General features: G+C 38.8%; 1 protein-coding gene across 12 annotated transcripts in view; it reads right to left on the minus strand.

Moving 5' to 3' along the window:
* MAP7D2 (MAP7 domain containing 2) overlaps positions 1 to 14,076 on the minus strand; it is an 81,585-nt gene that overhangs the window by 31,121 nt on the left and 36,388 nt on the right. For 9 of the 12 annotated variants that reach the window (XM_026857561.1, XM_026857553.1, XM_026857538.1 and 6 more), the window contains exons 1-3: positions 6,344 to 6,432; positions 6,077 to 6,154; positions 2,631 to 2,794 (exon numbers count right to left, since the gene is read on the minus strand). In XM_026857561.1, the coding sequence (XP_026713362.1) occupies positions 2,631 to 2,794; positions 6,077 to 6,154; positions 6,344 to 6,413 (312 nt within the window). In that variant the 5' untranslated portion in view covers positions 6,414 to 6,432. Of the gene's footprint in view, positions 1 to 2,630; positions 2,795 to 3,613; positions 3,671 to 4,365; positions 4,400 to 6,076; positions 6,155 to 6,343; positions 6,433 to 14,076 lie in introns of those variants that run through there. The other 3 variants (XM_026857491.1, XM_026857523.1, XM_026857481.1) reach the window with 3 other exon arrangements.

Here is a 14,076-nt window from a genome sequence, read left to right on the forward strand (position 1 = left end):
ACTTTAAAATCATCATCTCTTATCTGGCACTGTAGAGGGGGGAAAAAGTAAGCAAAATAAATGAAACTTTAGCCACCTCCTCTTTGAGAAGTCCTTTGCATGCTAACAGCCAAACAGAATAGGCTCCGATACAGGAAGCCAACAAGCCCCACAGTTTAAGAGTTATTAATGTCTCAAACTCTTACAGATGCAACAACGGTATTTTCTAGGGAGGTTTACATAACCTGTTCCTAATCACAAATATGCACTGCCTTCTGCAAGGAAAGCATGGAAAAAACACTTAAGGGAGATCTAAAGAACAACCAATAAGGCAGAGAGCAAGGAAGAAAATCTTTCTACTTGGTACTTCAGACACCTGATGAGCAGGTAAAATGGGTGCTCCAGTCCCCACTCAATGTAAACCAGCGTTAGAAGGAGAAATACTGAGGACATGCTGCAGTATATTGGCTCACTGGCCAGGGTACTCCCCCCACCCCAAACACAGGTGTGGGAAATACAGGTTCAAAGCTTTTCTAGTAAAAGAGGCCTCAAATGTCCAAAATGACTCACAAGCAGTAACTTGCAGCTCCCTGGGCACTGCAACTTCATCACCATCCTTATTCAGACCTCCACTGCTACTACAGATACAGGGTTTGAGGGGCTCATCAGAAGAGCTGGGGTGGGAGTGGGATTTGGCAAATTCTTTAGTAGAATTCAAGGGAATTTGAGAAATGAGGGAATGGCAAGTTACCATGAAGGGAAGCCAGGAGGTGGTGGTATCACCTTTTCCCAATTTCATTCTTCCTTCATCCTCCCCTGTTCTACAGATTATTCCCCTATGTACCCTCCCCTCCTTCAGAGGCTCCTGGATTTTTCCTCCTACCAGGTCTAATCCATTCCCATCCAAGCATCCTCTCCTGTCCTCCTGCCCAAATAGTCTTCCCTCAGGTTCCTCAACCTGGTGGGAAGGAGAAATGGAAAGCAAAAGGAGGCAGGCCTGGCCTGTCTTGGTTCTAAAAGATTTGGGACAGTTTAAGCTTGAAGTACCACCTCAGTGAGCAGAGCTAAGAGTGGTATTCATATTATGACCAAACACTTGGAGGCAGCAAGCCTTTCTGTCACCACTAGAAAAGTCTCCATCACATGTACAGGGTGTTGGGCAACTATAACAGCCTTACTGATGCTTAGGAGAAACATCACTGTGTGCTCAGTCTCTTCTTACATCCATCTCTGGGCAACAGCAGAAGGCCATTACAGGAAACAGGGTCCCCACTGAACAGGTCCTTGGGTCTGACCTAGCACAGCCTCTCCTATGTCCAATAACTCTGCTCTGATTTCTCCAGAACAAGCAAAGCACAGAGGCAGAGAATGCAGGCAGTTGCTCACTCTTTCCACACCTCTCCCCTCCAGTACAAATTTTGAGGACAGAGTTTTAGAATTTTTTGTACCTACTGCTTTCCTTTATAACCCCCATGAAAGGGATCAGTTTTGCTTATCTACAAAAGGTTATGATAATGGGAAATACCGGGAAAGGAGCATGTCAGGTCAATGACATTACCACAGAAGAGAGATCTCCCATGCTTTGTTTCTGGTTTTGCCATTTTTCTTATCAAAATTTGAAACAAACCACATGACAAAATATTTTAAAATTAATTCTCAGCTATTATGCAGAAGCTACAATCAGTATGTTACAGATGAAAGAGGAATGGCAGGATATAGTCTTCTCTTCGGGTTAAAGTGAAAAAAATCACAAAACAAAAAAACTTCAGTGGACAGCAGTATGTTATTCTGACCCCATGCAGAAGTGGTTTACTTCTTTTCCAAAGGTATTTTCAACAAAAGATGGGGGCATAAAAGAAGGAAGGTTAATAACTCCACGTTTCTAGAGCCTTTTTAATCTAGGAACTAGGGAAATATCTTGGGTTTGTCCTTTTTTTTTGTTTTTAAACCACTGCCCTCTTTTCCAAAAATCATTAATTCTTTATCAGTTGCAGCAGCAGTGTTAGTGTTTTCTCCAGAATGTCATGTGGAGAGACACACACAATGCATTCAGAGATGTGCATCAGAAATTGGACTCACCAGAGCAAAAAAGAACCTTAAATGATTTCAGCAGGGAGTATAGAAGAGAAGGTGGCTATGAAGATGCTTCAAAAGATATGTAATTCTGTTCGGTGCTAGAATTTTAAACCAGCCCAGATTCTTCACTGCTTTAAGAGGTTTTGATTTTATGTTACTGAGGAAAAGCAAAACATTTTCATAAACATTAGTTCAGTTTCATGGACAATAAACAAAACAGTGAGAAAAATCTCACCATTTTATGGAAACACTCATCTTTGAAAGCCACCTTCTGGAAAGCTGGTGCTTTATCATCTGACAGTCAGAGTCTCAGATATGTGAGCATAATTAGAAGACTATTCTGTGATATCAGACAAAAATCAAGAGACAAAAAAAGCTTTGGAAAAGTGTTTTTGATATACAAATAGCAGTAGTGGTTTTATAGCTGTGGTGATGTGTGGTTGCAGTTCCCAAAGTAATGCCCACATGTCTCTGGGCCAAAAAAAGAAATCAGCATTTAGTGCATGTCAATATTCAGCTATGTTTAATGCTACCATACAGAGTTGCTCTGCCATACATCTCCCAATGGACCTTACCTCCTCCTCCTTAAGCTTTTGTCTCCGCTTTTCTTCAACAGCTGCTCTCTTCTGCTCCTCCCTCTGCCTCTGTTCCTCTAGTCTTCTCCACCGTTCCTCCATTTGCTTTTCATATTGAAGTTTTGCTCTTCTCTCTTTCTCCAGTATCTGCTGTTCCCTGGCAGCTTAGGCAGAATAAAAGGTGTGTTTCACTTTATGCAAATTTTCTCCTGCTTTAAAATTATTTTATAACATGACACAATAGAGTAAAACAACAAATACAAGAACACAGGATTTTACTCCAACAAGATAAAAAAATATAGTGCACAGGAGTGCTGAAATAATTAGTAAATCTAAGTGATTAGCTCAATAAATATGGAAGCCCTTTCTACACAAGGTGACAGTTTGTGCCCCTTACCCATGTAAAAAAGTGTACAGAATAGTTAACAACTCTTTTCTGTTTACATTTCAAATATCTCAGTAGCTTAAAGCCAAATTCTTTTTTCAGACATAACAAATGTTCCCAGCAGGTTTTAAAGTGAATCAGTTATACACATTGAAGCAAAAGCCCTTGGAATTTTTTTAAAACTGTGCTTCTCATTATGGGGCTGCCGTCAGAATAAATACATGAGAACAACATAAGCTAAATTTTCTATGAAGCTCTGATAATACACCATTCTGTTATTAATTTGGTGCTACATTGTTATCCACTTCTGCTTCTTTACAGGAATAATAAAATTACTTCTGTTATTGAGGGTTTTGCCCAGTTTTTTATTCCAACTGGAGTCACAATGTTCTTCTTGAGACATTAGCTTGTTACAGAAATTCAGACTGCAACATTACATATAGGACTGTTGCTTCAGGTTTACAAAGAAGAACAAGTAACAGAAGTTAACGTGACAAATCATGGATACACTTCTCATGCAAGTGTATTCCATAAAAAGGCAGGGAAGTAGAATTCAGTAAGCATGCCTATATATACACAAGCCTGTAATGTCACATACCACATACATACAGCTGGTATCAAAGGAGGAATATTCTCACAGTTGCCGGGCTAAGAACTTGAAAGTTAGGGAAAGCCACAATTAACACTGTTTATACAACAGCTAGTCCTTCATCCTGCTCACCTATTCAGCCTCAGTCTGCTTTTTCAGTTCCTATTTCCTTGTATAGCAAATTTTCACCCTTCTAACTCTCTCTCAGTATCTTCCCATCAGTCCCAGACTCCTGCTCAGCCATCTTAATTCCCTCTTCTCAGATCAGCCCCCAGGGTCTTTAAAGACAGCCATGACCTTCAATCCCTCTTAGTCCCAACTCCACACTCAAGCCTTTGTGTTAAAGCCAGAGTCCCTCCACCACCAGATCCTTTTCCAACAGTTGCATTTCTTCCTCCTAAAATACTTCTTCCTCACATCCAACATGCTTTACAGAACACCTTCTACCTTATTTTTGTTAGAAATACAGTTGATGTTGTCTTCCCCTTTTGCCTTATGAGAATTCACTACTCCTTCCCCCTCAGGACAGGGCAGTAGGAGAGGGGTGTCAGTGCTGCAGGCAAGCCTTGACTCACACACATAAAATTATCAGACTTGTCAACAGATAGACAGTTACCTCAGAGACAGTGGAAGACAAGTGACCAGTCACTAATTGTTAATGACTACTAGCCACAGCAGGTAGAGCAGGTGAAAAAAGCATGCCAGAGTTGATAAAAACCAAAAATAAAGTGAGGTGTCCACAGAGACTGTGCTAAGATTACCTTCTGAGTAAATTGGTGAAATCTGGGACTGATTCTGGATAGAGAAGCAAACTATTTTGTCATCATGGACGAACATACAATTCTCGTTCCTTAATTTAGGGATACTAAACCACTGATAAATGAGTTTTGGCTTTGGTGAAAAGGTTATTCCATATTGCTGCAAAGTACCTGCTGCCTGAATTAAGATCTGTCCTTCTGGGGAACTCATTATTTTTTTCTGACCTGTTAAAAGAAATTTGCCACAGAGACTGTGACCAAAACCCAGAGCTCCCCATTCTAGAAATGGTCTTAACCCTGAAAAAGTATGCTTCCAGAAAGCACGTATGTTGCCTGAAGACAAGAACTGCAGCCAATACCTTCCAAATCCCATGGGCCAACCAATCCCAGATTCTCCATCTTTCAGTTTCCTTCTCATCTCCTATTCCACTTTTTAATCCTTTCCAATCTACTCATCATGATGTCACTTTCTCAAGAACCAGCAAAGAAGGGATAACAAAGAGGACAGAAGAAATTGCATATATCCAGAAAAGATGTAAGCTACAATTCAGGCTGGTGCATGCCCCATATACAAAGAACCTCTGGGGAGATTTAAGTACCAAACACCAGCAGATTTTCACAAGAACTACCAAAAGGAATCTTGCTCACCAAGCCCACAGTACTAAACAACAGTCAGGTCACTGGTCTCAAGCCCCAAGTTTTGTCAAGAAATGGTCAGTAGTTTGTTTATTTATTGCAAGAAACCAGTATTTTACTATGATTCTTTTCACAGGTGGCCATACTGCTTTAGTTGATATTTCCTCAAAAAATATGCCTAGCTTAAATTTTACAAAATCATAAAACACTGGCAAACTCCTCCTGATAGGTATTGTCAGGTAAACTTAAGGAACAGACTACTGGCTTTTCTTGTTATTACAATGAGGAAAAGTGGAGTTAACTGTTCATTTTTATTTTTTTTATATATTTATATATATATATATATATATATACACACACACACACTCATATATGTATATATATAAAATCCATAGCAATGTTAAACAGTTAAATTTCATTCATATACATGTATGAAATCAACTGTGTACACACTCACACCCTTATATATTTTTACTTATTTATATCTATATATCTATATATCTATCTCCCCCCCAATTTCCTCAACACTTCCCTGGAGGTATTAGTAGATTAAAACCAACTATTTAAAAAACACTGAAAACAATACTTATTCAGAAAATTGATAATTATTTCTCATTCTCTTGAAAGATTAACCATTTTAAAACTTATGGAAAACTTACATTCTTTATGCCATACTTAATAATTCCATGACCTCTCTTAATATGGCTAGAATTTAATAGACTAAAACAGAGGCTATTTCACCAAATCATCCTACATACTATCCTGAGTATTATTCAAGGCTTATCTAGTATTTTTATAAGTCAGAATCCTAATGGCCAATATCTTGCACATAAACCTTTGTACATAAATCAAAGAAGAAACTTGTAACTATAAAATATTTAATAGTCAAAATAGAAATCAAGACAACACAGATTAATTTTTTATATAATTTAATTTTAAAGTAGTAATATAAGGGATAAAGACTAGGAACAGACTGAACCACAATGTTTAAAATTCAGGACCAAATAAATGTCATGTTGGTAACTTAAGCCTGTTAACAAGTATACATAAATAATACATGCACCTCCTACCATCTTACCGAGGTATTTCTCCCTTTCTTCTCTTCTCTCCTTTGCCAGTCTTTGTCTTTCATCGGTTTTTAGAAATCCATCAATGGCTGAAGTCAGAGAGAGGAAAAAAAGAAAGTATTCAAAAGTGTTAGTAAAAACTTAAAGAAGCATCCAAAAGTAAAAAAATCCACCAAAAATAAACCATATCTACTGCATTTAACAAAAATGATTTTGCACTTGTATGTCCAAGGGTTAACAGGCTGGGATCTGGATAGATCTTGAGCAGAGTCTCCTACCTACTGCCGATCTCCAAGCACAGTTCCTCAGTGTAAACACGCGACTCCTCTTCTCAGAGCAAACAAGCATGCTGTTAGTGCTTGTTCTAAAACTTAAAAACCTTCTTGGGTAAAACCATGAGGATGCAATTAACATGTATTCATCTTTGTTAATAACCTCATTTTAACATTTTTGGCTAAAAAAAGATATAGGTAGCTCAGGAAAGCAGTAAAAGCAGTATGCAGCTCTCTTATAGTCCAATGCTATGTGAAGTCCCAGCCTTGATATTTATGGCTTAACACAGCCCCACAGCTTCCCTGTCCACAGGAAGCCACTAGTGTTTCAAAAACCAGCAATTAGCACTGGATGAGGCTATGGAGGCAGAAGCCCTCCTGTCCTCTTTTCCAGGTAGGAAACACTTTGTTTCCTCCTCAAGTTGGTATCTAAAAGCAGGTTACTTGTTTGGGAGGAGGTTGCCTAAGGATATTTTGTTCCTGGATCCAGACACTCCAGTTCTTTGCACAACGTGAGACACCGAAAAGCCCAATTTAAGAAGGCAGGCAGGCTGGCGGAGCATGACACATGAGGTGCCTCAGGGTCACCTGCCTGCATGCCCTAGAATGAGCAACCAGACAGCCCTTAGATGGACCTTCTGCAATACCACAGGTAAGCTTACCAGCCAGTGATTTGACAGACCAGCTAGAGGATGGTATCCTTTTAAAAGAGCTGACAGGGCCTCCAGTGCCCTCCTTTCCTTCTTTGTTTTCAGGATTTCCTGGGGTCTTAGCAAGGCTGCAGTGCAAACAGGCTGTGTGTCTCACAGCACAGTTTACATCCTTCACAATCATTATTTGGGCCCCCTACTGAGTTACTGACATAATTAAGTCCCATTCTCTGTTGCTCTAAGAACTGCAGTTGTTAATTTTATCAGATAAATACGAGTATAAAAGTGACTCAGACTGTAACCCCAACTCTCTTCCTAAAGAAGTCATACTTGTAGGCTCCTCTCCGAGGGCATTGTGTCTGTGGGAGCAAAAATTTTGCCTAGCAAGTGCCTTTCTGTAAAAAAGGTTCTGTAGGAAGGTTGAAAACCAGCCTCGGTGGTCCCTTGTGATGGGTGAAAAACACAGGTCTCAGCTGTTCCCCATTAGAGTAACAGCTTGCTTTTTCCCCAAGCAGCAACTTCAAACACCATCTCTAATCCTCCTCTGCACACACAGACAACGACTAGCTGACGGCAGCCAAGCCTCTGGAAAATTGCGATTATAGTTCCCAGCTGGTTAATTACAACTGGAATTTGTGGGTTAAATACATATCTATTTATTATAAGACTCATTCTGCTTCCATGCTAGTCCACTTATTTGTTTCACTGTCATTTGTTGTCAGATTTGGCAAGCAGGGAGGAGAGGAGGCAGCTCAGTAAAGCAACCATAGCAAAGGTCTGCAACTACTTTGAAGGGGCCTGCAATAAGTAGCCAAGAAGGGGAATCCTGTTGTCAGCATAGTTAAGTTAGAGCTCCAATGAAAAGTTCTTCAGTGATCTGAAAGCCAAAACAGCATAAAACCTACAATTTAGGCTAGAAGCAGCAGAGGAGGTGAAACCAAGTCTGGATCAAGAGCCCAAAGAGGGAAGACTGAGCTTGGGAGCAAGTGAAGGCTGGAGGAAGGGGAAGAGGCAAGCAGAGGCAGAAGTCTTCTGTGGCAAGGGATGTAACAGATGGAGAGGTGGAACCTGAAGTATGGAAACCAGTATGGGGATAAACTAGAGGGATGGCGAGAGGAACAGCAAGACAGTTCATTTCCACGTGAATGGATTATGTTCACAAAATCCTGTACTGACTCTCATCACTCCCCTGCTTTCAGCAACCAGCTGTGAAACCCACTGGCAAAAAACCCACCCCATTATTGTTGTCAATAAAATTACAGCAAACTTATCTCTACTTTGCTTCATAAATGCAACTGGCAGAAGTGGATCTAAGAGCTCTGGCCTTACTCACAACTGCCATAGCTATCCAAATTGATGCACAATTTTTCAGATTGGCTTTCTCAAGAGTTTGGATGTCTCAACTGCACGTGGGTAATATTAAAAGATCAAGGCTGTAATGCCAGATACTTAAGAAATGAGGATGTATCTGAATTGAAGTAGTCTGTACAATAATTTTTCCTCCTTTTATACTTATATAGCGCATTTTTTCCTTTTAGGTCCCTTCACTTGTTCAGTGCATATGATGAGATGAGATGAGCCAAGAGATGAACCAAGAGATGAGCCAAGATCAAAGTGATTACTGTTTCTTGCTTTATTCTTTCTAAAACTGGAAAGTAGACAGGACTATAATCTGAAGTCTGTCTTGGAGAACAGCACTCCAGACTTGGCTATGTCATAGGTAAAACAGCCAATACTTGGAATTGCTGCTCATTACATGTGCAACACACCAATGTGAAAAAAAAATGTGGAGAAAAATAGTGCGCAATCTAGTAAGTATAGGCATCAAATGTGTCTGTGTGCAGCAAGGGTAGCATTAGAATAGCACAGGTGTCCTCAATACTAGGATTTCTTAACTTCATGAATCAGTACACCTGCCAAAAATCAGAAATTTGCTTGCCTTCAGAAAGTAAATATAGCTTTGAAGGACAGAGTAACTATTCCCTGGGTAATAACTTGTACCTCATGATGATTTTCCAAGGCCAAAATCAGTGTATTTACCACACATCTTCATCTAATATACATTACAAATGTAATGGGCACAGCAGTTACCTGTGGTGAGAAATTTGGTTAATGACAGGAATTCAAACCCTGTTTGGTAAAGCATACTTCAAACAGCAGGCAACTCTGCCACGAAAATAACGCAATGCCATCTCTGTTTCATGGCACTAACTGCCAGCAGAGGGCAGAACAAGGTTTGAATGAGAAAAAAAAACGCCACCGCAAAAAACCTTTCCCTGTGCTAAGTGACCTCAGGTTAACAGTCTGTATACTCTGCTTTATCCTGAGCCTTCCTCATATTTACAGCTAAAGCCTCTGATCCCTCAGTTAGAAAGGCGTGTGGCAGCAAACAGTAAGTTTAAGAGTCAGGACATAAACGCAGTCACTGAGCTAATTCTTTGAGATTGTGCCTCATTTTTTGAGCGAAGAGGGCCAGCTGCTCCTCTGGGACTTAGTTACAACAAGCATTTCTAAAGAATACCATAACATAAAACCGATTAAAATGTCAACAGCAGTCTTGCAGAAGTAATATATCAGCTAATACTTCAGAACTTCTCCAGTACTCCAATGTTACTTTGAAATAAATATTTACACAAGTAAAAACTGACATGTTATTACAGAATCACAGAATCAACTAGGTTGGAAAGGACCTTGAAGATCATCTAGTCCAACCGTTAACCTAGCACTGACAGTGTCCAACTACACCGTATCACTGCTTCGACTCTTTTTGATAGGCAAGGTAAACCTATTCAGATTGATGAAACAGTGCCAGAACATGTCCACACTCACACTGCTCTGCTCTACATACCACTTGTGTAAGTCTCTTGGTGGTTGCTCAAGACAGAGAGGAAGATTGTCCTGTCCCGATTAGACACAAGGCAAGCTCTGTCCTTTGAAATCTGTATCCAGTTTCTGGTTGAGAAAACAAGTACTCAAGCAGGACAATCGGGTTTACTGAAGTCCTGCTGTGAGTACATTTCAGGACCAACTGGCTGCTTGGACACCTCTCCTGAAATTTGCACCTGAGTAACTGCCAGCAGGTAGGGCCTCCCTTAATTATTTTTTTCTTCCTACTTTGTCATTGAACCCACATACACTTCTGTCCCCTGTAATATCCCATAGTGTTTGGTTTCACAATGTATTTATATATAGCAGATATAAAAGCCCTTGATAGCAGGCATCCCAACACAGACGGAAGTCAGCTGGGGATCTGAGACCAGCCCTATGTAAGTGTTCAACATACCTAGACCTTTGGTCATCCTACATGACCACATTCAACACATTTAGACCTTTGTCCATTCTACATGACACCATCCAACATTTTTAGACCTTTGCAACAGTATGTGTCATCTACACTGATGTTGTGTTGGCAAAATTCCCAGTTTGAAAGCAATTCTGCCAATTGATGGCCTTGACAGGGATGTGGCAAGGTAGTCTACATAGCAGACCAGGCCAGCCCAAGGTATCACTGCACTTATACCCACAGTTCTGCTAGCAAACTGGTGTTTTAAATAATATAATCTCCAGCTATAAAATCAAGGTTTTGCTCCCTAAAAACCTCCTCTCTCTCCCTTGAGACTGTTCTTTGAAACAATAAAGAACAGACTTTTCCACCTGCCACTGCTTCCCTCTGGGTACTACTGAATGAAAAATGTTATGTTCAAGTTTTCAGTTATTGACTATGAGGGGAAAAAAGGTATGAAACTGCATGTGACTGTACCTGAATGACACCTTACATTGGCAAAAAACACTTTTTCTAAATTTTAATTATGGTATATTGCTGAGAGGCTTTCAGGTAGAGTCAACATGCAAACAACACAAGGGCTTTGTAGTAAGATTCAGTTGTCCTCTTTTTAGATAATTGTCCTTTAAAAAGTTTTCTTTAATTAAAAAAGCTGTTTATTGTATCACACTCAAAAAAGTGAATACAAAGAACCAGAATTTTTCCATTTTCTGCTACTTAATTTTTACATTTGCCAGGCTGGATTTCAAATATAACCAGAAAAGAAAAAAGGGACATTTTCCATTAAGTCTAATTAAAATACCAGGATGGCTATCTGTTGTTATAAAGATGTTAAGTAGATGGAAGTTATTAAAGGCAAACTCAGTTGCCAAGCACAGTGATATTTCAGACACCCCTGGCTAATTATCTGAGGTGGCCTGGCAGATAGTCCAGAGAAGTTGTCAGGGACCTGCACACTCTGGTTAAACAGCTAGGACACTAAGTGTCACTAGGTACCTGCCTTATGTTCCCGACCCCACCCTGTATTTCTGAATTATTCATTAGCATCAAGAACTAGAACTGTACACCATAGTTACACAAAGATTACAGTAGCAAAATACATTCTACTGGTATGTTTGTTTAAGTTTAAAGTGAAATCACTCCAAAATCCTGGCCAAATAACTTTAAAATGATACAGAAAGTATATACAGGTCATTTGGGGATCATATATAGTAACAAAAGTATTTTAATTACTACATGGAGAGGAAAAAAATTACTAAAATATAAAAGGCAGATCTTTTCAGTTCTGCACGAGCTCACAGACACCTTATCAACATCATGGGATTGCACTGTTTTATGTATAAACAGTGTGCACAGACCTATCAGTGCCCCATGGAGGCTCTAGTATCAGGCAGACACACCAGATGCATTTCAAGATCACACAGAGAACTGGTAAGATACATTAGCATAATATTTTTACTTATGAAAATGCTACATAAATAACAACAATAGAGTAATATTTTAGTTTACTGAAAAGGTGCCTACTCAACAGCCCACCACACAGTAAGCACATACAGAGCAGCCACACTATGTCAATGTGTGTTCTACATTGCTGTTTTATTCATGTGCTTCTGTAATCTGTCAGGCAGAAAGGAGTTCCGGGACTTTACCAGAGCTTGTCAGTGTCCTTCTCCCAGATTTAACACACATGAACATTTACAGATATATTTTTCAAACTACACCAGATCCATGTAGAATCTGTAGGTAGGATCTTCCTCCCCTTCTAGCATGTCCCTTCAGCTCCTCACTGCAGGTAATTGCAAAAACTGTACAAAAAGGGAGGCAAATGGTGGATATTTAGCTGTAATTTAACCATGGTTGGTTTTTTGGTTTGTTTTTTTGTTTTCAGTGTTTTGTTTTTTTTTTTTTTAAATTTTAAGTGTCTTCAGGATACCCTGTATCACTCATATCTATTAAGACAGAAAGTTAAATATATAATTTCTAAGTTCAGCAGTTATTTTAAAAACTCTGTACACCTACCTTTGTTGATACAGATCCCAATTAATCCTTCAGCCTTATTACAACTGAAAAATTTTGTCTTCAAAAAGTCTGTATACATGTGAATGCATACTATGCATGAAGAGAACTTTTATTCAAGTAGATATAAAAAATTTGATCTTAATCTTGTGTTCTGTAATCTTTTAATATTTATGAACAGTAATTTTAATAGTAGATGCTGATATACTTGAACACACAAATTCCGTAACTATTTCTGTATTTATTGTGTGACTGCAGCTAACTTGAAAACACCTCCAGTAACTTCACATAAAGCTTAAACGAAAAACTACTCTCAAGCACTTTTAGAAGTAGTGTCATTTCTATTAAATGTTCATCTTCATAGCACACATGCAAACACACAGGTGCTGAGGTAACTATTAAATGGTAGACATATATGTCAGCTTTTCTATGCTGCAGAAAAAAACCTGTGCAAAGACACAGATCATAAGTAGGGATAACGGACAGACCTGTCTTTCCATCCTACTTCGAGTGTATTATACTGACTTGCTCCACGCTAATAACACTTTCCAAGACTCTTGATTCACAGGGGGTTTTCTTTTGCTTATTATACATCTTTAATCCAGTAACTACTTACCAATGAGATTATTCCTCTGCTAGAAGGCAAACAGACAAATAGTAATAGCCTCATATAAAATTTTAACACATAATAAAATGTTCATACATGTAAACATTATATCTAGGGCCTTAAGCTAACAGTTCTTGAGTGCTTGAATGCTAGCTTCTTGATTACTAGAATGATAGCTTCTAGTAGCCATTGATCAAAGTAAACACAGCTCTAAATCTGGCTCCAAAGCAATGTGGCAGGTAGGGACCCAACCAGATATACATGGCACTCCTGCTCTCATGCAAGTCTCAATAATTTTATTTTTTGCCGAATACCAGCAGAAGCAGAATTTAGCATCAAGATATTTCTACAAAGAAGTCCAGAGTTAACTAAAAATTCTGAAATTAAAGGAGAAGTATCAAAAAAAGAGGCCTGAAGAGCCTCAGTTATTTATTATTACCAAAATAAATGGGTTGTTACCAAAATAATAATAAATGGTTGTTACCAAAATGTCCAGTCTTTTTCCTAATTGCAACTGATTTGAGTTACAAATTTGCAGTACCATCTAAGCTTATGGACAATTTCCAGAATTGTTTTATTAAAAAAAAAAAAAAAAAAAAAAAAAAAAAAAAAAAAAAAAAGGACATTGCACAACATTAGAATGGCAACTATGAATGATTTTTCAGACCTATCCTTTAAAGTAGCCTAAACCCAGGGCTTTTGGGGGGCCTCAGGTTTGGGTTGTTTTGCAGGGATTGAGAGGGTTCTGTGAGGGTTGGGGTTTGGCAGTTTTGTTGATATTTCTTTTTTTTCCCCACAATCTGATTTTTAAAAAGAGTTTTTCTAGTAAACGTAGAAATTCTTAGTATAAAGGACAGGTAATCAAATTTGAAGATGACTTAAGATGTAGGAAAATGATGTTTTTTAAAATTAATCCAGTTACAACTTAATTGTACTACCAGAAAAAATCCTCAAGAATATTAACCAAAAATAATAACATAGGCCTTTCCCCCTTAAGACATGTAACTATACAAGACTTATGAGGAATGGGACAAGAAAAGAGCATAATCCAAAAGAAATTTATGCAGTTGACACTAACTTGATAACAGATTCATCCTACACACACACCGTGTCCAAAGAAAGCCATCCCTCTCAAACCTGCTCCCCGCGCAAGTAAATAGTCATAAAATTCAAGGGGGGGGGG

This window comes from Athene cunicularia (assembly GCF_003259725.1).
Source record: "Athene cunicularia isolate RWA chromosome 1 unlocalized genomic scaffold, athCun1 chr1_part1, whole genome shotgun sequence".
Lineage (NCBI taxonomy): Eukaryota > Metazoa > Chordata > Aves > Strigiformes > Strigidae > Athene > Athene cunicularia.